Source organism: Taeniopygia guttata, chromosome 2 (assembly GCF_048771995.1).
Source record: "Taeniopygia guttata chromosome 2, bTaeGut7.mat, whole genome shotgun sequence".
Lineage (NCBI taxonomy): Eukaryota > Metazoa > Chordata > Aves > Passeriformes > Estrildidae > Taeniopygia > Taeniopygia guttata.
The window spans coordinates 77,631,137-77,653,039 of NC_133026.1; the positions used below are offsets into that span (position 1 = coordinate 77,631,137).

Sequence of the window (21,903 nt, forward strand, 5' to 3'; positions counted from 1 at the left end):
AAATTCTAGCAGTTTCTTGTGAAACTCACCTTACCCACTGCTGCTTCCAGAGCAGCAGCCCTACTTGACTTTGTAGCTTCTGCAAAGCTGGAGAGCAAGCTGAGCACAGGGGAATGTGGACACTAAATATCTCCACAAGTGATTCTTTTGCAATTGCACAAAGCCAAAAGAGAGGTCCAGAAGAAGAGACCACAAAAAAGTCTTATTCTTTACACTAACACTACTGGGTTTTCTACTTATACCCAGAGCTGGCTATTTTCCATTTTCCATAATTGCGAGTGGAAGCTATCAGGTGCTAGGTGTCTTAAGGTCTCTGTATTCTGCTCTCCCACTGTGCAGGTCCACCATGCTTTACATCCCAAAGGCTAACAACTCCAATAAACAGTTTGACAGAGAAGCTCAAATAACAGGAAGCCTGAGGGGAAATGCATCTTTGTCTACCTCATCAGAGATCTGGGACCAAACACAACCACTTGTCACAGCCTCCCTGATGATTATGAAATCTGTCTGAATCACTGCCAACATCCTCCTGCTTACAAGCACTATATTCCCACTTGCCACAGAATGCTGAGATCACCCAGAATTTGCTTTTGGTTGGAATGTGGTCACTGTGGCCAAGGTTTTACTTTTTGCTGGTCAGGCTCCCCTCAAATATGCCAAGCTATAAGCTGATCTGCTGTGAGTCTCCCCTGCTTTCTCAGTTTAATTTCTGCCTTATGTCACCTCCAAAACACTTGCTCAGAGTATATGCCAAATTTCAGGAGGCAGGGAGGTGGAGTGGGTGGGACACAATTATCATTATACAATGCAACACACCCAACTGGACACACCATATAAAGAGAGACATCTCGATAGTGATGCAAGCAAAGGAGTTCTGACAAAGAGCAAACGAGGTGAATTTAGCAGACTGGAACAGCATTTGTTCTGTCAGGACATGATACAGATGGCAAGGCAGTGAGAGATATTTGGCTAGTCACTGTTAGTGTTAGTGCCATTAATTTCTTGGACTGACAAAGAGGAGAAAAAATATTCTATAAACTACTCTAAGGAAGTTACAGAACATCAATATCTAATACTAGGTTTGGAAAAGCATCTCTGTATCTCATGCCACCTGAACTACAGTCCCTGTTGTCATTTACTTCGATGCCAACATTTGTTAGGTTTGTTCCTTAATTTTTCAACTTCTTCTCCAGGTTCAAAGAGCTCTCAGCTGTCTCTATGCATCCTTCTATCAACCTATCTAAAAATATAAGCACCATTAGACAAGTTCCTGAGCTGCGCTCAGTCGCAGCCTGTACAGCAGAGACAGGTAACACAAATGCACACAGACTTAGCAGCTGAAACAAAGATGAAGATGCTCTCATTTCTGAGTTTACAGGAATTGTCACCAACTCAATCCACCTGCCATAGCATAGTTTTAGGCCACAGTTCCTTCCTAAGTGAGACAATGATTAAGTACCTTTAACTGCATATCACAGAAATTATTTACACTGGTATTTACACAGGAACATAAGGACACCTCTCAGAGTTCAGTACCACTGTAATTCCTGTTCCCCATGAAACATATGCGTAGCTACACTTTGCCCAAGTTAAGACATCACTTTTCCAGATAACTTAATCTTCATCTGGGAATAAGGATCAAGTATGCCACTGAATGAGGTTTTTGAAAAATGTTCAGCAGTTCTGCAGGAACTCAAGTTTTTAAGGTTCTAATGTATAAAGTATATACTGATTGTAGTCTGCCAGTCTCAAGCATACATCTGAGTTGTAATGCTCTATTAGACCATTACATCTGAGTTGTAATGCTCTATTAGAACATATCTAACCTCTCTTTCACTAAAATAAACACTCAATTTTTTTCTCAATTTAGAAAAGAGGTGAAAGATCTTTTTTTTTCTTGACATGCATATTTGAACAGGAAGAACAGAGTAAACTTTTTTTATCATTTGGTCAGCTACCACCATACCATTGAGACCTAACAGGAAGGAGACCCCACTAGTTTTATCTTAACTCACGTTTAATTCTCAGAACCATATGTTACATGGTTTATGGAGGGAAAACCTTATTTTTTCCTACTTGGGGACTTTTGCTGGCTTTTGTTGCTTTCTAAACATGTATCACTCATCCAGAATTTTAAATGTGTGCAGAACATGCATAACACTATGGCTCTGATATGTAATTATTACTCTTAAAGACATTAGTAGAGATCTTTCTATTCTTTCCTCATATAAGCATATTTACCTTTCTCAGAATGACTGTTCCTATAGAGATTTCAAAATGGAATTTTGAAAAAAATTCTCTACTATTCAGTATGTGTGGTAGCTAAAACTTCCCTGCTTTCTTCTGCTCTGTTTTCTTTGTCTCTTACTGAAAGAAGAACTAAGTGACAAATACCAGCTTCAGTAATTGATACTGCTGGCATTTCTGTTAAGATTTTTTTTTGGTTTTTTTTGGTATTGTTTTTTTTTTTAGGCTTTTTTTTTTTGGTTTTGTACAGTTCTATAAATGTTGGGGACAGAGGAAAAACAACGAGCTGTTTTCCCCTTGTATTTAAAATGAAGTAGTGAACATGTCCTTTTCTAATAGACTCATCAAGCAAATTAGAGCGGAAGTGACCTTTGCAGGCCATCTGTTTCAACCTCCTCTTCAAAGCAGCACTAACTGCAAAGTTTCCCAGGGGCTTGTTCGACTAACTTTTAAAAATTCTTAACGGTACAGATCCTACTACCTCTCTGGGCTACATGCTCTAATCCATCTTGCTGTAACACTTTCTCTCATTTAGAATTTTCTTTGCTGCAACTTCTTCTCGGACTTACTGCTGTGATCCTCTTGAGTCTGGCTACATCATATGCATAACTCTCCCTTGGGTAGGTGCAAACAGCATTTAATTAGAAATTAGACTTCTCTGGTTTTGAGACTGTAGCATGGCCAGAATGCTCAGTCACAGCTTCAAAATGCAGGGAGCAGAGTATGACTGGCAATTAAATTATTAAAATGCAATATTTACTTCTGAATCTCTCTGATCTGTGTTCTGCTACCCCACCCAGCAGTTATGCATACCCTATTAATTTTTGCACTTTTGTCCCTCAAAGCCCTACAGGTCTCCCTCCATTGCCTAGAGTGCTTATTACCCCTTAAAGCTGTACTACATATTATTAATCTTAGCAAAAGCCAAGCCTCGCGTAGTAGCTCTTTCCAGCGGCACCTCAGCTACAATCTGTCTACACATCCAGTTTAAACATGATGTAAGTTACCCCATACTTCATGAAGTTCCTCAACACTGATTCAAACTATCTGAAGAACTCAAGGGCATTGTACAAGCAATAATCTCATATCACTCTGGCACTCTCAGGAAACTTGCAGAATATCTGACACCAACACATTGAATATGCTTACACTGATCAGCTCTCATTTGGCTTCAGACCAAACATTATCATGTGAAAGTTTACCACCTCATTGTCTTAATAAAAGCAGCACATTTAGGTCGCAAATAGAAAGAAGATTAGGTGTAAGTAGCAGATAAAAGAATTCCAAACAGCTTCATTTGAGTATAAGAAACTTAGAAGACTGTCAGCGCCTTTAAAGTGTGCAAGTAATTTGTTTCCTGTTAAGCCTGACAGAACTCTTTACACTTGGGCAGGCTTCAGTACTCCATCACCTCTCAACAAATATCACATACCACAGCACATGATGATCACATTCTTGTGAGAAGAAATAGAACAAGAAGCCCCTTACTTTTCACTTGTTGTTCAGGTGCTTTGATGTGCGTCACCATCCCTGGCATGTTGACACTGTTCCTGTGCAGGTATTTCAAGAAGACATCAGCATTCCTCCGAGCCAGTGTGCAGGCCTAGAGAGTCAGAGGTACAACCTTATTTGAAGATGCACAAATACACACACAGAAGAGATAAGAGATCTTCCTAACTCCCTTTTTGTACATTTGTCACTCTCTTCAGTTTTGGAAAGCATTGCATGTTAAATCTTTTCTACAAGTTAGCCAAGCCAAACCAACTATTAAAATAGATATTCTGCTGAATAGCAGTTACACCTTACCTGGCAGAGAAAAACCAAAGCAGATAAACAAATGCAAATAAAATAAGTAAATAAAATGCTATTCCTCTTTTCTGAAAAACCTGAAAAGCAATTACCTGCTCTAGGGCTTTCAGCATGACTCAGAGCTCACAGAGAAGTTTGTTTAGTGTATGTGCCATGTGCCACCTGAAGTTGCTTATTCTATAAACAGTGCACATGGTTATGTACCCACCTGCATATTCTGCAACATATGTTAGTACTTTAAACAAAAAGTGAATGCTCTGCTGAAGTGAAATCAGAGGTGCTAAAATAGTAATACCTGATCTTAAAATATTAAGGCAAGGCCTTGAGAGCTTTCAGTCCTTCCCACTATATTGCAAGCACTCAACTCAGCTGTCATCTTCATCTCAACAAATATCAAATGCTACATAAGGGCTGTGTGCCTCATTTTTAACACGCAAATTATGAAATGCTACTTTAAAAGGTTAGATAAATGTAGAATGGTTAGATAGAGTAACAAAGACACTAAGTAATTTCTCAGGTGATTTTTAAAACAAAAAAAAAGCTGCAGAAGGATCTATTAGGCTGAATACTTTGAGTTCTGTTAATATGTTTTTGAGTGTTGTAATCTGCATAATGAGAACAAGAAGGCTTCTAATAAAAAAAGTTTTATTCCCTTAGTAGTCTTTCATGATGATGCTGGAAAATGCCTTTGATAACAGACTTAGTTACATTGCTTTGCAAGCACATGCCACACATTTAATTCAGTATGATCAATAACCTTCTTCACTAGGACATTAGTTGGAACAAAAATCTTTCATTTATCTGAAGACTATTTCACAAAACCCAGCTACTCCCAGATGCCTGTCTAGCAATTTCCTCCTTACATATTCCTCGGTCATCCCAGTACATCTGAGAGCTGCTCTGATGCACAGGCAGCAATGGCACTGTGTGACTTTAACTTTTTAACTTCCCTTCCAAAGCAGCAGCCTTTTAGCATTCTTTAGAGTGACAGTTGCTCAAAGCAGTGACTTCCAATTCCTGTTCAGTCACACTGGGAGATCTACTGAAGTTCAACAGGACATGTATTTATAAAACTGGCTACAATTTTATGCACTTGGCAGCATTCCCTTAATCCCTGTCAGAAGCAGTTAACACGCCATTTTCCACATCTTTGCAGTTGGGGACAATACCTGTAGTTTGGAATGGGCACTGTTGCTTTCCACAGTCACGGCAGCACTGTAAGAACTGTTTGCCTGCATGCTTCCCAAGACACAGGAGACTGCAAAAAATCCCCAACCTTACCTTTAGAAACGCTTCCTTCTGTTCCAGGTGTTTGCTTATCATGGGAGTAACGTGATCTGTTTCAGAGTTGGGGCCCAGTTTGTCTGCTCCCCCACACCAATCTTCTTCTCGCTTATATTCTTGCTCCAGGCTTTCCAGCACACTGCACACCTTTCAGAAAAAAGGAGGCCAATTAAGTAAGGCAAAAAAATCAAAATTCAGGCCTCAAAAAAAGAAAATCCATTACCCCTTGTATATACCCCCTAGCTTCTGACACATTTTGACAGGGACTTAAGGCAACAAAGTGCAGCTGTATGTTTGCAAGCACTGGCCTGCTTATGTGGAATTGCTCAGAGGCTGTCCCTAAAATTGTTCATCTTTCTCTGCCTCTGTGACTGCATAGGTCTGGATGGGCTCAAATTATGACTGCAGAGAAGACAACCTTTCTAACCTCCCCACCAAACTTTTCTGTGAACAAGTAGATTAAGCTGATTTTTCTCTGACTCCCACACAAAAACCAGAACTAACCATCAAATGATTAAACATACCCAAACCTCATCAACCATTTTTTCAAGTAATGCTGTTTTATGCCACTCTGAGGAATTAACCAAGGCAGACCTTCTGCATTTCTGTACCTGTTCAGAAGTTTTATAGAAGGCAACAGAGGCATTCACAAGCTTGAGACGGTCCTCCATCTTCAGCATCAGCTGTTGCCAGTGTGAGGCGACCTTCTCTGCACACTCTCGGATCATATCCATATCGTAGTGATTGGCCTGCAGCATTGCCTCTGCCTTCTGCTGAACCTGCAGGGCACTTTGATGTGTTTTCTGACAAGAGGTGAAAAGTCAGGAGTTCAGTGGAGCACTACAGTTCATTTACTTGGAGACCTCAAAGGCTCACATTTCCACTGTGTCAATGACACTTCCATATGTGCACAAACACCCATCAACACAACTAAAAATGACTGTCTGGTACCAGTTACTGTGTGACTTCTCTATGCAAATGCAAATGAAATAAATCCTGTATTTATTTATCTATAATCCTGTATTTATCATCAAATCAACACTAAATAGCAGTTAACAAATAGTAACTGTCTAGCATTAAGCTACATGTGATGCCTCTATGCTGCATTACATGTTGTAATCATGAATTTCAGTTTAATTTTCTTTTCCTTCACAGTGAGAAAAAAGATGACAAAAATATATCTTATTCTGGCAATCTTTACAGCTTTAAATTTAGTATTTTACACATCAATAGTGAGCAAAGAAAGATGCAGGCATGCAGACCAATAAAAAAGACAACTATCTATTGACTGTAAGCAAATTTTTTTAACTGTATTTCTCCATGCAGAAAAATACTTGCCTAAAGCCAAGTAATATAAAAATATTAAGGCGTTAAATACTATTAAGTATAATTATATCTGAGTAAAGACTGGCCTAGGAAACACAGATTTTTAAGCCTCCTCATAATTTATTCTTAAACTGACAAACACTATGAGGTCTTGTAATTTTTGTACTTGAGTTACCAAAGCTCTCAAACTGAGGATGCATATAGTGAAAATTCTAATTAAAAGAAAAAAAAAAAAACAAAAAACAAGAGTGTGGAAGCATAAAACTCTACCAAACAGGAAAAGAACATTAAAGAGTTACTGCAAGGCAGAGTACTTCTGAAAATAGTCTACCCAAACAACGTTCATATTTTTAATATTATCACTAAGTTACTCAGTAGTGCATGCAAATAAATAATACTGCACTTCAATGAATCTTAAGAATGCTGCCTATTTTTTGCAGCAATATGACCAATCTGATAAGTTTAGTTTGAAGCCATGGCAGGGGGACACACCACAACTTAGAAGCTTCACTAAAACCTACTCTTAAAAAAACTATGGAAACATTAAAGGATGACCTCAGAATACACAAAATGGCCGCTTCCTGGTCCATTTATTCTTAATTTTTTTACATTTAGAATTACAGGTTATGTTCTAGGAAAGGAATAAAAAATGAAAACACTTGTTTCAGCAAAATTGCTGTGAACAGGTACCACTTCATAACGATGCAAAAAGGCACTGAGAAGATGTTCACCTGGAACAGCATCTACAAAATAAATAAGAACAAAAACCACCTTCTCAACCAAGTGTTTTCGTGTCTTTGCTGTGAGTTCAAAAGCTTTCCCTAAACTGAAAATACTGTAGCACAAATGCAAGAGTGCTATTTACAGAGAACTGTAAACACAAAGCCATGGTCACTAAAATGGTGCTTTTACCTCTATTGCATGTTGAAACTGCTCATGCTCCCTCTGTAACTGTTCTGCCTCCTGCAAAGAGCTAGCAGTGATGAGCCCAGCATTTAACATTGACTCTCCATTTCGAATCCAGCCCAAAACCTGCAACAAAAGAGAAGACCATGAAATACACAATTCCACTGCCAACCAGCAAAAAAGCACTGCTGTAGGGGCAAAACCACTTAGGGTCACAGCACTGCAATTGATAACTAACTAATTTGTTAATTACATACTACAGTCAATTTTATATTGAGTAAACCAGTGAATGACATTCAGTACAATTTCACTGAGCTAACAGCTCACAGCTTTCAGTCTACTACTACACGCTTGTGGCTTCAGTTCATACTCTAAAAAAGGTTGTATTTCTGAATACTGATTCTGTCACCTGAAAAACTGGAACAAGTTAAAAGTAATAGTTGTCTAAAAGCCACCATCAGTAATGCAAATTGAAGATATATAGCTTAGTAAAAAGTATGCGCATAATTTTAAACAGTCATGTTGAGAAAAATGTCATCGAGTGTCCTTCTAGATTTTAATTTTTCAGAATGTGCCTTCTTGGCATGACCAGTAAAACTGGAAGAATCCATGGCTGGGCAGAAGCCTCAGGAGGCCACCTTATACATTCCTTATCAACTGCAGGAACATGCAACTTCTTAGACCCCTCCCAAAAAAAGAAGAAAAAAATGACATTTTCTCCCACTTTGCATCAGCTTTTTTTTCCCCTCTCCTCTCTCCATCAGGAACATATCTGATTCCCTCCTTTAGGCTCCTCTTATCTTGTTGACCACAGTCTCTTCAGTCCCTCCCATGTGAAGTCAGTCACCTTATTTTTCTAGAACACTGTTCTTTTTATGAGCTCCCTCCAGTTGATAATGATGACTTGATTGCAATTTTTCAAATACTGAGTAAAATGGGACATAATTCAGGTTGCTCACTGTCATCTGTACAACTCTTCTATGGAACTGGTGTCCAGCCAGTAATTACCCCTGTATTTATTCATCTGATTATTCTTTCTATTATTATTACCCTGTGTTTTTCACTATTCAAACTCATACCCTTCTTAAAGCATAATTCTCCCATTCTCCCATCAAGATAATTCTGAACTGTAATCCAGCATCTTCTGATGAACTCAAACCCCTCTTCCAGATGCTCCTGCTTTTAACTTCAAATTTAATAGCATAATTGCTAACATGTAGATTTTCTGACTGATAACATGATCCAGTAGTATCCAAATACAGACAAATACTTCTTTTTTTTCATTTTTAAGTCTGTTTTCCAATCCACTAAGTCTCCTAATAACTTTTGTTACTGAGTATGTTTTTTCAGCAAGTAATCATTCTTCATAATTTAGTCTCATATGACATTCTCATAGCAAGTTAGGGCCAGACAGACTGAGCTACACTATTTTAAAAGCTCTGATACTGCTTTTCCACCCCTCCAAGAAGAGCTGTTACCTTGTCAGAACAAAAAAAAAAAAGGGGGGTTCATCAATGGAAAGCTATGATTAATTGACCTGTGTTAGACTTTTCTCCTTTTGTCACTGTTCAAGTTTAATGATCTACTTGTTTCAATATTTTTCCTGGGAACTGTGTTAAACTAGCTGGCCTATAAATCCTCCCTTAGCTAGTCCTTTTCCACTTTTGAGAAGATGTTGAGTTTCAGGCCTCCAGAATCTCATCTAATCTCCTGATGTTTGGAAACAATGGCAGTTTTCTAAGTATTCCAGAGTGAATTTCTTTAGGCCTAGTTGATTTGAATTTCACCTGTTTTTCTAACTTTTTCCTACTAATTGATTTTAGACCTTTAAACACTACTAATAAATATATTAACTAGTTAGAACAGTTAGTTCTTAACACTAAATATTCTCATCTAGTGATCCACACATGACACTACCAATTATAGCATTAATGCTCTAAGTAATCAGCATGATATGACTGCACTTGCAGACTGGAAACATGGGTAGAACCCAAGAAAATGACCTATTAAAACATGATTCTTCAAAACCTGAAAGGCACATGTGAGTCTACATCCAAAGTACACTCTATCTGACAGTTTGAAGCAACTGAGATCTAGCCATCCTGACACAACATCCATTCCCTCAAACCTGCACCATAACCTCACCCTCTGACTTACACTTATCCAGATTGTGACACTGTTGTATTATTAATGCAGACTTTGTGGTTTTCTGGGGAGAAAGCGCTGGGTCAGGTGCAGCCTTGCAAGCAAGGGGAAGATGGCTCCAGCTTTGGAACAACCTCTCCTACTGCAAATGTGACACCTGCAGATCACAGGCTGAAGGGACACACAAAAGGGACTATAAAAGAAATTGGGAGATCTTAAGTTGCTAAGGCACCTGGAAATTTTTAACACTCAGACAGAAAGCCTGGGTAAGCCTCAAGAGCAGGGAAAACAGCAGCTTCTGAGGGAAGCAGATGGGTCCAACAGACTGTAGATAGAAACTTATCCATATACATGAACAAATATAGACTATATTTGTCCATATACATGGACAAATAAATTGTCTGCAAGAACACAGAGGCAGATTTTTTTTTTAATACTTTTTTATTTTTGTCTTAAGAAAGTTGTGCTAGGTTCCTTCTCTACCTTAAAAAGTAATTCTTCCATTTATGGTGTTTTTTTAGAGTTCTTCCACATCTAGCCTTCTTCAGAGAATTTTAATGAAGGAGGATGCTTAAGCAGCACCAATTGAAAGCTCCTCTTGACTTGGCATCCCATTATTTACAGCAGCAACGGCTAGAACAGAACATTTCAAACACAAAGACTTGTTCTCCTGCTTGGTAAAGGTCAGGGTGCAAGTACACAAGCTGGTGCAACTCACAGGAGGAAATTTGCCAGCAGTACTCTCTCTTCCTTCTGTTCTGACTCAAGGGAAAATATACGCATTAGGAAACAGAGCCTGTTCTCCTTCCAGGGGTGCTGCCTTCAGGGTTTGTTGGCATGTTCATGTTCCCACCACCTCCCCGAGTGGATCACAACCCCCATCTTTCCCCTTGCAGCCTTCAATAGGCTAGAAAAGCATCAGCAAAGGTGTGGAAAAGAGACAGAATTTGGGTCACTTGGGACACTTGAAAAGGTCAGACAGGTAATCTGTAGATAAATGCTTGATTTAGGACTAGTTTCTTGGACAGATTTTTGACTGTAACTAAACATGATTACAAGACAACCTGCTTCAGTCTGCTGTCTTAGCTATGTTTTCATATCCATATGGCACTACATGGAGTGCCAGGATACCCTTCCTGAGTAGTATTTTGGGATAGTGGATAGTCAGAGCTCAAGAACCAAGCTAAAAGATGTGCCAGTGAAAACACAAAGCAACTTAAGGTACTTTTGAGGGCTGAAGTATTTGTACACCACTGTACATATATGAATACATAGTTATATATCCAATAACATATACCATGATAGAAAAGCAGAAAACATTGCACTGAAAAGGCTTAGTGAGCATACTGAAACCAACTGGATTGGGTTTGAAGCTTGGTAGGGATTTTGACCTTAAGCACAGTAAAGCATTCATTCTACACAGTGAGTACGTGGGAGTGATTGTAGCAGTAAGTAATCCAACAGCTGTATGTTAGGTGATTAATAAAGAAGGTTTGTCTGGCAAACATGCAGCTGGAGTTCTGCATGAGAGGCATTCTCATAAATATCACTCTGCCTCCACCTACTCATATGTCTCTGCCCTGTAAAAAAGTGGTCACATTTTCCTTTTCATGTTGCTTTCCCCACATACAGCTGTCTCTTTTATTTCAGTCAGCATTCTCTTCCCTGTCTTCCATGGTTTTTCCACACTGTAAATATGCTATCTGCTTTTGCCCTTTCTGCATCTATTACAATCAAGCTGACAAGCAAATTCTTTGCAGGTTTTCTTTAAACCTCTGTTTCTCTTCTGGCTCTTCTGCTTCCTGCTTCCTCCTAGTCCTGAGGCTTGATATACAAAACTTCAATGCCACAAAGCAGAACTGGCACAATAGTTAAGGAAGAAGTAATACTTAATGTTTTTGTCTACCCTCTGTGCTTATTTGATAAAAATTCATTAAGCACAAGGTTACACTACTGAGTATGGAAGAGAATCTTTGCAAGTCTTTGTCTAAATTCCTGCAGTGTTCCAGTCTAACTTCTTCACATGACCACAAGCTACATACTTTTATGTATTTTATATAAATAAATGTCTGTGTGTGCGTGTGCATGCGTGTGTGTGAAAATATAACAGCAGTAATGTTGCTTCGGCAGGAAGAATTTAAATGGAAATACTGTTAAAATGCTTGCTATGGAGACAGTATCCCATCTACATAATAAATATGCTTACACCTAGTTCATCAACAATGAATCTAACAGAAAATCACAGTAATTGAACAGGAGAACCATGTGTTCACTGCTTCAGGCAACAAAACACAAATAAAACAGACTAAGAGGAAGTTTACCACTTCATTTTACTCTCAGGTAAAGCACCTACTGTGACCTGCTGACCTATAAAGTTTTTGCTAGTGCAGAGGAGATAGGAGAAGATCATGCTTCCTTAATCACGTTTAATAAAAATAAAAATAAATAAGATGTGGTTTTATGAAAAGGCAACTGTAATCTCAAAACTAAGTGTTACTATCCTCAAGGCATTCCAAAGGGCTCAAAATAAATCCTATGAGACAATGTATTAACATTCAGATTGAGTTCCATTCAATTTTCAGGCCTCAGGCTGGGCAAGTATTGCAGGTGAATCTGTACAGATAAATCTGGAAAAGTAATACACAAACCTTCTGTCAGGTACATGTTCATGTATGATTGTCTGAAAGTTCACACATATCATAGCCTTAAATTCAAAATAAAATCCCACTTGATAGAGGTCTGTTCTAGAAATGCAAAATAGAACATGCTTTTTTCTTCCAAATCCCAGTCTATGAAGAAAAGACAGATGGCTATGTTAATGTACTACCTATGCCTTTATTTTAAGATAAACTTTTCCAGTACTTTCTTAAGAACCTAAATTTTAGCTTCAGTTTCAGTCAGGGCTAGCTGTGGTTCAAAAAAGTTAGAAATTTCTTAAAGAATTATCTACAAATCAGATAAAAAGTGCACTAGGGGTATTCCCCTAAAATCCATGATGTTCATCATCTGCCTGTTTCTGCTAAAATGACACGTGTCTTTTTTGTAATGGTTAACTTGCACACAAACAAAGCTAGTGGACCAAAGCACTCACTTGATTGTGGGAGCATGCAGTATAAGTAACGACTTAGTGTCTCTTAATATATTAAATATTACCAAACTGCTATATTCTGTTCTTTTATTGAATACTATTTCAGTATCATGGAAATTAACAATTTTTTTTCTTACTAACCCATCCCACCCAAACCCACTGACATACCATAAAGGGATGAGAGTGCCTCAGCTGGCATTATTTCTTTTAATTTTTACCTTCCTTTGCAGATGTGCATTCTTTTTCTTCATTTTCAAGATAAAATGCAACTGAGTACAGAAACTATCCTGGTCTGCAAAAACTTTATCTCAACCATTACTCACGTGGAAGGAGGAATTTGCAATCTGCACTTACCAAGATGAATAAGTGCTAAGGCAGATACAGCACAGTGTAGTAGAGTATGCAAAGTCTTGAAATAGAACATCAAGTATTTGACTGATGCCTATATTGCACTAAAAGCAGACAACTAACAGTTTCTTGCATTCCTTTAATCCAAGACCACATAGAAACTTTGCATCTGCTACTGTAGAACAACCTTCTATTCACTTCTCCTACTCCTAGCTGGATCCCTTTCATATTACTTTTCAATTTGGGAGTTGTCATTCAGTTTCATTATGGGCCACAGTAATACAACAGACTATAGCAAACTTCTGTGATGCTGCCAAATGTGAGCAAGATAAAAAAAAACTCTTACCTTTTCTATTGTCTTGTTTATTTTTTAAACTTTCACCTACTTCCGTGGCCTCACCCACATCTCAAATCATCATATGTACCAGATGAAGACCTCAAAACTTGCTACTTCATTGCCAGGAGAAGCAAAACTGCTTTTCTTCTATATTATTTTATCATTATTTGTAGATGTTTCAAACAATAGACCCAGAAAGTATTAGGTCAGTGTGCAGGGCCTTTGACTGAGCATTGTTGTTCATCACCATGCAGATGGTAGAAGTTTGTTATGAGTTTAACATTAGCTCAAATCACTATATACTTCAAATACTTGACTTGTATCTACAGAATAGCACAATAACTCAGGTTGGAAAAAACCTCTACGACCATCAAGTCCGTTAATCTAACACTGCCATGTCCACCACTAAAGCCCGTGTCACAGTGTCTCATCTACATGTCTATTAAATATCTTCAGGGATGGCGCCTCCATCAATCCTGTTCCAGTGCTTAAAAACCCCTTCAGTGAGGAAATTCTTCCTAATATCTAATCTAAACCTCCTCTGGCACAACTTGAGGACTTGCCTTCTTGTCCTATCATTTGTTATCTGGGTAAAGAATCCAACTCCTGCTTTGATACACCCTCCTATCAGGTAGTTGCAGAGAGTGATAAGGTACCCCCTGAGATTGCTTTATTCCAGGCTAAAGATCCCCAGCTCTCTCAGCTGCTCCCATAGGACTTGGGCTCTAGACCCTTGCAGCAAGATCAACCGGTGATGCAAGTTAAAAAAAACGCACTTAATGTTAGCCAAAGATGAAGTTTCTCAGGTGACCAAAGTCCTCCCCTGCTACCAAGGACAGACTTTATGCGTGTGTTTTTGGGAGCAGAGGTCTCCGGGAGGGCATGGCTGCTGGGGGCACTGGGGCCATACCTGCTTGACCTCTGCCTGCAGGTGTCGCAGCTGCACGCACTGCTCCAAGTGCTTGCGGTGCTGCTCCGCCGCCATGTCCAGCTCCTGCTGCTTCTCGTGCAGAAACTCCAGCAGGTCCTGCACGCGAGTGGCCATGTCCACGTCTCTGTCGCAAAGTAGCTCCACACCTGCAGTCGGGATGGTCAGAAAGGACTGACTCGCAAAGTTTCCCAGACAAACTGCCCGTCTCCACTGTTCTACGCTTCATTTCTTAGTTCCTTCTCCAAATTCAACCTAATCCTTGGAGGATTTGCTTACATGAGTATAGGGGTTTGCACTCTTAAGAAGTGCAATATGGGGGTGTTTTTAAAGTCTGATACTTACCCTATGCAATCATATACAGCGAAAAATATAAAATAAAGGGGCATAAGGAACAAAAAACAAAGACATTACTTGAAAGCTGAAAATCTTTTCTTGACTGCATTGATCCGACTACCTATAAAACAAATGTTCCCTTATTTACTCTAATTTTACTGACTTCCTGAGTGAAATCCCTTTCTTTAAAAACTAAACACCTTCAGGTGTTTCCAACTCTGATGACATTATGTGCAGCAGTACCAGTTTGTTCTTATGAACACCACTGCATGATTTGAGTATAATGGAGTCCACATGTCCCCAGTCTACAGTCAACCAGCATCCCTGTTATTTTCACACACCCTACAAGGAGACAACTGGATAATTCTTAGAAAGCCACTGCCTGGAATAGCATAAAGGAGCCATCTTACCAGATGCTTGCACTTCATTGACATACTGCAACAGATCCTGCCCTTGGTGGATGACATCAAAGGTCAAGTTATTCATGGTCAGGGCTTTGTCTGCATGATGCTGGAGCCTCTGTTCTGCTATTGTAAGATCTTCAGTGTCAAAGTCATTCATCTGCTGAGAGAGCTCATCATTCCAAGACTCTAGGTCTGAAATTATCTGAGGTAAAAAGGAAGGAGACCAGGTTCAATTACCCATTACACAACAGAAAACAGTTTATTTCCAATGTTGCACTGATGATTGAGGTAGGGAATTCAAGTTGCCCACTGTTGATTGATATCAGTGATCACATTTGACATGGCTCAGACACAGGCTATCTAACATGGAATTTAGATTTTGGCAAACAATCCAAAGGAACCTCTTTGAGAACTGCTACAGTTCTTCAACCAGTGCTTGCAACACTTATGGGCACCGCTGCCTTATTGAAGGTGCTTCAGCAACACTTTACTTGTGAAACAGATGAAGTTAACATGTTTCTACCTCCACTTTTAAAGGAAAATGTGGATCTGGAACACCTTCTTAATTCTTCAGAGTGCATCAAGTAATAATTCACACATCAACAGCCAGCTGATTTTACAATTATGCTAATCTTGAGTCCTTTTCCAAGAAAGCCAGCTCTATCCTTCTGTGAGCAGGAAGCATCAGGCCACATGCACCTTTGAGTTCTGCCAGACAACTGAGAAGCACTTACCACAGAAGGTTGGGTACCCAGCAAATCCAGCAAAACCAAAAGGCATACTTTATTACAATATTACTGCAATGTTAGAACTAAATTTGCTTGTTGATATTCTTCACCTACACTTCAGGTTTCACATTTTAATTCTGGATTTTATTCTTCACTGTAGGATGTCCTAAGAAGGTAGCTAAAAAAGTTTTGAGGTTTTTTAACACATGTATCACAACAGTTCTCCTTGTCTGTCCACACAAGTGTATTTTCCAAATCATATTGCAAAGCCTATCTGAAATATAAAATATTCATTTTAATTAGGGTATAAAACTGGTTTTAAGGCTAACACATAGTGCTTACAATCCTCATTATTAATGTGGGTCAAATTTATATGGCACAAATGCATCAGTTACTTCAAAAAAGTCTAACAGACCTTTTTTTGACTGCCCTCAAGGCAATAATAAATTTTTTTTCCAGAACTTTCAGCACAATTTTAGCACTAACTACTGCGGTTCATTGGGAAAGCAAAATTATAGATATCAAGAAACAAGTGTGGCTTAGTTCCAGTGTTCTACGATTTCAGAAGTAGGGCAAACTCATGTGAATGGTGCTAAATGAGAAGAAAGTACCTATTTATGCAGCAAGGCACAACAAAAAGAGGACCTGACTTAATGGGCATTAGCAATCAAGTATCTAAGTGCATAAATACTTAACCAAAGTCATTTGTTGTCAGCAAAAGAAAGATGCCACTACCCCTTTTCAAGTGGCTGTAATAGTTCCAAAGTTAGTGAGACAGTTAAATGACAAGAGAAATTCCAGGAAAACAGACCTTCTAGAAAAAAAGCAGAACTAGAGATTAGAAAAGTTAAACCATTTGTATAAAGTTTCTGTAGTTTGCTTCAATCTCTCATGAAGGCTTTTTTCCATTCTGCTCACATGATGCCATAAAAAATGGACACGTCAAGCAATTAATATTAATACTGTGGCACCAGTGAGTTACTTCCTGTTTTAAAGGTGTTATGCAAAAAAATCCACTCGAATCACTAAGTATTTGAGTTTTAAACCATGTCATGATGGGAGATACCAAACAAATAATGTTGCAATCTCTAAACCTGTTCAGCTACCTCTAGAGAAGTGAAAACAGGCAGAAACTCAAGTGCCGGGGTAACACTGAAAACAGAAAAGCTGATGACCAAAGTATTCAGGAAGATAGACAGGACAAGGCTTTTAGCACTGCTTGAAGTTCCTTTCATCTTCCATGTGCTCTGAACATCACACAGTCTCTATTATAGGCATTGTGAGTGGTTTTCCCTCTAAACACACAAACAGGCTTCCCTTCGCACAAAATCCTTAACAAGTTCCCTTCATTTCCTTTTCACTTGGTCCATGCCCAACATGTCTTATCACCTTCCTCTGCTCTTCACTTTCTCTTACGTGACCTGAAATTTTAAAGAAATTTCGGGTTTTCCTGACAGTCCAGCCAGAGAAATTACTTATTTTCAGCTATCCCTGTTTTCTGCTCTTGTGCATCTCAGCTCTGCTCTTCACAGCTTCTCTCTGAAACTTTGTGTTCATTTATTATTAAAAGCAGTGGAGGTAATCTGATGTTTGTTTCTTCATCCACTGCACTAGGGGAAGTTGGGAAGTTCTAAGAAAACAGATTTACCATCTTATTTTCATCCATGTCAGTTAACAACACTCAAAAGAAATATCTTGAAGTTGGAGCAGTTGGAATTTGTCAAACAGAAATCTGAGCATTAAAAAAAGTTGCGAAACTCCACTATCAAAACATCATCTTTATAAACACCACCATGGAAAGGATTAAGATTCAACATGGCACATTTATGACACTGTTTTAAAAGGAAAGCCAGTCCATCTTCCTTCAGAACAGACGAAACCTTATCTCTTTTACTGGGAATTTAAGTGGTAATAAAGTAAAAAACACAGTAAGCTCACAATATGGAACTGGTGTGACTGTGTCAGTACTGTTATAATAATGAAATAGATTGTAGTCACTAGCTCCTAAGATTCCCTTTACTTGATAGGAAAAACAAGTAGTTTCAAGGGGTCAAAACTGTGTGTCACCTTCAGCCATTGCACCCACTGTGCAAATCTGAAGGCAGAGTTAATATAGAAATAGCATTCACTAAGCCCTCTCTGCCCACACTCTTCAGTGCTTCCTCTAAAGTTTTGCTCTACAGGCAACACTTTCAAAGCAAGCAGGCTCCCATTTTGCTTTGTAAAGTTTTGTCGAGACAATCAGCATTAAACAAACAGAGCAAATGACTAACAGAATTCTAAATTAACTGAATCACAAATTCATATTGCTCTCAGGAAATGGACAACCCAGCATAAACACAGGCTAACAATTTACCATAGCATGTGTTCAAGAAGTTTCTGGTGCAGATTCTGAGCTGCCTGACATTGCTACATTCTATTAAATGTAAAGGAAACACGGACAGGAAACAAAGCAGGGTATAATATGGAAGGGATGCAGACTCTTTCACACTGAGTGGGAAAGAAATAAAGACCCACAGGTCTCTTCTCAGTAGTGTCTATTATTCATGGTACCAACTGAGTGCTCAACAAGACCTGGTAAATATTATGTGCTTCGGAGAAAAAAAAAAGCGGGGGGGAAATGGGAAAGAGAGAAGAGTTAGGTCTCTGTGGTACCCCAGCATTTTACATCCTTGTCTTTTCAGCAGTGTGATTAAACAGGCATCTTGTAAGTATGGTCCAAAAATAGAGCTGAGATAAAGCTGTGGGCTGAGAAGTGTGTGGTATGCTCTGTGTAGAGCACTGGCACAGGCCTCAAGGCACGTAAGTTACAGAGAGGCAAAAATGCTCAGACACAGATGAGACAAACACATTTCAGACTGTGTACCTTGCCACCAGTGTTATCATCCCACTGGGTACACACACACCTTCCTCATGCTTCTAATCACACTTAGCAAGGGAATCTTCACCTACATTATTTTGCTCGTTCTTGCCTTTAGTTAATATGGGCATTTACAAAGGAGTCCTTCAAATAGATCACCAACAATGGCATTAAAAATCATGCTGAAGATAGAGCAGGTCAAGTTTATATGCCACGAGCAAGGGGAAAAACAGAGGCAGTACTGCAGTTATACCCATTTCAGAAGAGCATGAGTATCTGAAAAGCTGTAGGACAAAAAAAATTAAGTATTTTATCAGCAAATTACAAGCGAAGAGTAAGGAGAAGAAGGGAATTAACCCTGCCTGTAAGTCTCACCACTGTCCCCAAAAGAACAGCTGCAGTGCTAGGGGAACCCTTTGTCCCATTATAGCCTGTGTAATTTTGCAATCAGTAAGAGTAGCTGGAAACACTACTTGCCTTCGAGAAAAGCTGTCCTCACAGGATGCTCCCCTGAATTAACTGCCCTTACAGCCAAGTCTTAATTGACTGGACCAGTCACACAAAATCCTGGAGGAAGGAGAAGGTCAAAACAAGGTCTGCAAATTCCAGCTGACATCTGGCTCCTCCTCATTATCAAATTACTTCAGCTGAGCTTTTGCTTTCAAACAACTGACCTGGAACTAGTCCCCAAATTTTCTTCCTGGAAGTTTCCAAACAGATGTCTGCCTTCAGGGAGAGGGGAAAGAGAAGTGTTGTTGTGGTGTGTTTTGCTTTGAATCGATGTTTGCCCCCTGTTCTCCTCCCTAATCCCTCCCTTTCCTAGTTGCCAATTTTCTCAAGCCCTTCCCTAACCTCCTCCCTCCCAAGTTGTCAATCCTCCCTATCCCTACCCCTTTCTCCACAGAGTTCTGTGTCTGTCTTGTTGCCCTCGACACCCTGTTCATCCGTTCATTATTTTGTATTATCCCCTCCCCCCCCGCTCCGTTTTCCCTGATAGGCTCATAAGTTATTTGCCCCACCTTATACTCCTGTCTTACCATATCCTCACCCTCCTCCTGAGTTGCTGCATAAAAACTTCTGTTCACCCCCCCACCCCAGTCTTGTCTGGGAGCCCAGGAATAAATCCATCTTGTTCCACCCCAAGACCTGTGTCATCACTGTCTGTCCCTGCGCTGGACCTGCCGATAACTGGGAATTGCAGAGCTCGCAGGGGGACGGTCGCACCCTTGCTGCAGCCGCCCAGCACCCACTGCAACAAAGTGTGTTTTGCTGAGGAAGCAGAGAAGACATGGTACAGAGACAGCAAAACAATCAACATTTTGCTTAAGTCGCTCTGCAGCCAGGGCCATTTTCTTCCTTGAAGGCCTCTCCATCCAACAAAAATAGGCATGATTTCTATTTCTAACCCATATAGACAAACTATACCAACTCTTTCAACAAGCTAAGTGGTGCTTTGCTTTATGTTGTATGTGGCAAAATGTAAAGCATGCCAGGTGTTAGGTTTAGAAAAAGCAAGACCTGTCAAGTGTGTGCAGCTTTGGGCACTACAATATAAATAACACACTAATCTATTAGAGAGAATGCTAAGGAGGGCTACAAAGATCATGAAGCCTTTGGAGGGGAAGCTGTAGGAGGAGCAGCTGTGGTTACTTGATCTGTTCAGTCTGGAGAAGAGGAGACTGAGGAGACATCTCATTGCAGTCTTCAACAGCCTCATGAGGGGAAGTGGAAGGGCAGGTACCAACATCTTCACTCTTATGACAGTGACCAGAGTCAAGGAAACAACACAAAGCAGAGCTAGAGGAGGTTTATTTTGGATATCAGGAAAAGGTTCTTCACCCAGATGGTGGCTGGGCACTGGAACAAGCTCTCCAGGGAAGTGGTCACAGCACTAAGCCTAACAGAGTTCAAGAACTGTTTGGGCAACACTCCCAGGCACATGCTTTGACTCTTGGGATGTCCTGTACAGGGTCAGGAGTTAGACTTGATGACCCTTGTGGGTCCCTTCCAACTCAGTATATTCTATTCTATGAAGTTAGGGTTTGCAGCTTTCTGATGCGAAATCCTATGGGCATCACCAAGTAGCAGTACCAGGAGTACTCCTACCTATATAGATGCTGTCCTGAACTGAAGGATTAGAACACATCTGCAAAGCAGGGCTTCTGCAAACAGTCTTTTGCTGCTGTAGAATCCTGGCTTATGTAACCTACAACAGAGAGCAATCAACTTAACAGTGAACTTCACTCAAACCTTTATGCTAATTCTTCCATAAATTTTCTTGGTATGCACTGCCCCACAGAGCTGCCATTCTTTCAAAAAAAGTGCTCTGAGAACATCTCAGAGACATCAAGCACTGTTGATCACTCCTGCAAAGATTGTAAGCATATGTGAGATAGCTACTCTCACATGATCAAAGTAAAAAAGCTACTTTCCCATAGCCAAAGTAGAAAACTCTCTGCAGACTAGTGTGAATTGCAAAATTGAAAACAAAACAAAACAAAAACAAAACCTTCTTAGTTTCCTTTACAGCAGAATTGTTATTACTGTAGAGCACACACTCTCACTTCCTCTGTGCGTAAGGATCAAGGAACTGTGTCTGCCTATTTCTACACTAGCCCTAACAGTCTGCACAGCTAAACCAGACTTCAGCCATGACATCAAATCCTGATTTTCAGAAGGGGAAGAAACACCCAAACCAAAACACTAAAAACCCAGGATGCTACCACTAAAAACCTGAGAAGCTTTCTGCTGACTGCCTCTTTTACCTTTATATTCGTAATTAACCTACACACAAGCAAAGGGGCAAACTCAAAATTTTAATTCCTGGTATTCAGAATTTTGAGGTAAGTTGTTATGCATTCAGACAAGATCATTTACCAATAATAACCCTGAACCTTATTAGGCACCAACTTGCTTCAGTCACTGTGTACAGCACTAGTAGTTTTAGGAAGTCCTATGAACTTAGCTGAAGTTTTTAAATGCAACTCTGCTAATCTAAGTTCATGTCTGTGTACATGTTTCTGCACACAAACAGAAACTCTTCAACTGATAAGTTGTAACTCCCCTTCGAAGTTTAGGCAGGCTCAAAACTTCTAGAAGTTTTGCAGGGGTGAAGCACTACAACTACTATTGAATTTATTTTTGGAGGTGGAAAAGA

At 39.6% G+C, this 21,903-nt stretch overlaps 1 protein-coding gene across 2 annotated transcripts in view; it reads right to left on the reverse strand.

Annotated features, from left to right (window-relative positions):
* TRIO (trio Rho guanine nucleotide exchange factor) overlaps positions 1 to 21,903 on the reverse strand; it is a 248,556-nt gene that overhangs the window by 98,649 nt on the left and 128,004 nt on the right. For both annotated transcript variants that reach the window (XM_030267063.4, XM_032746898.3), the window contains exons 14-19: positions 15,165 to 15,360; positions 14,401 to 14,567; positions 7,579 to 7,698; positions 5,952 to 6,143; positions 5,338 to 5,487; positions 3,736 to 3,850 (exon numbers count right to left, since the gene is read on the reverse strand). In XM_030267063.4, the coding sequence (XP_030122923.4) occupies positions 3,736 to 3,850; positions 5,338 to 5,487; positions 5,952 to 6,143; positions 7,579 to 7,698; positions 14,401 to 14,567; positions 15,165 to 15,360 (940 nt within the window). The remainder of the gene's footprint in view (positions 1 to 3,735; positions 3,851 to 5,337; positions 5,488 to 5,951; positions 6,144 to 7,578; positions 7,699 to 14,400; positions 14,568 to 15,164; positions 15,361 to 21,903) is intronic.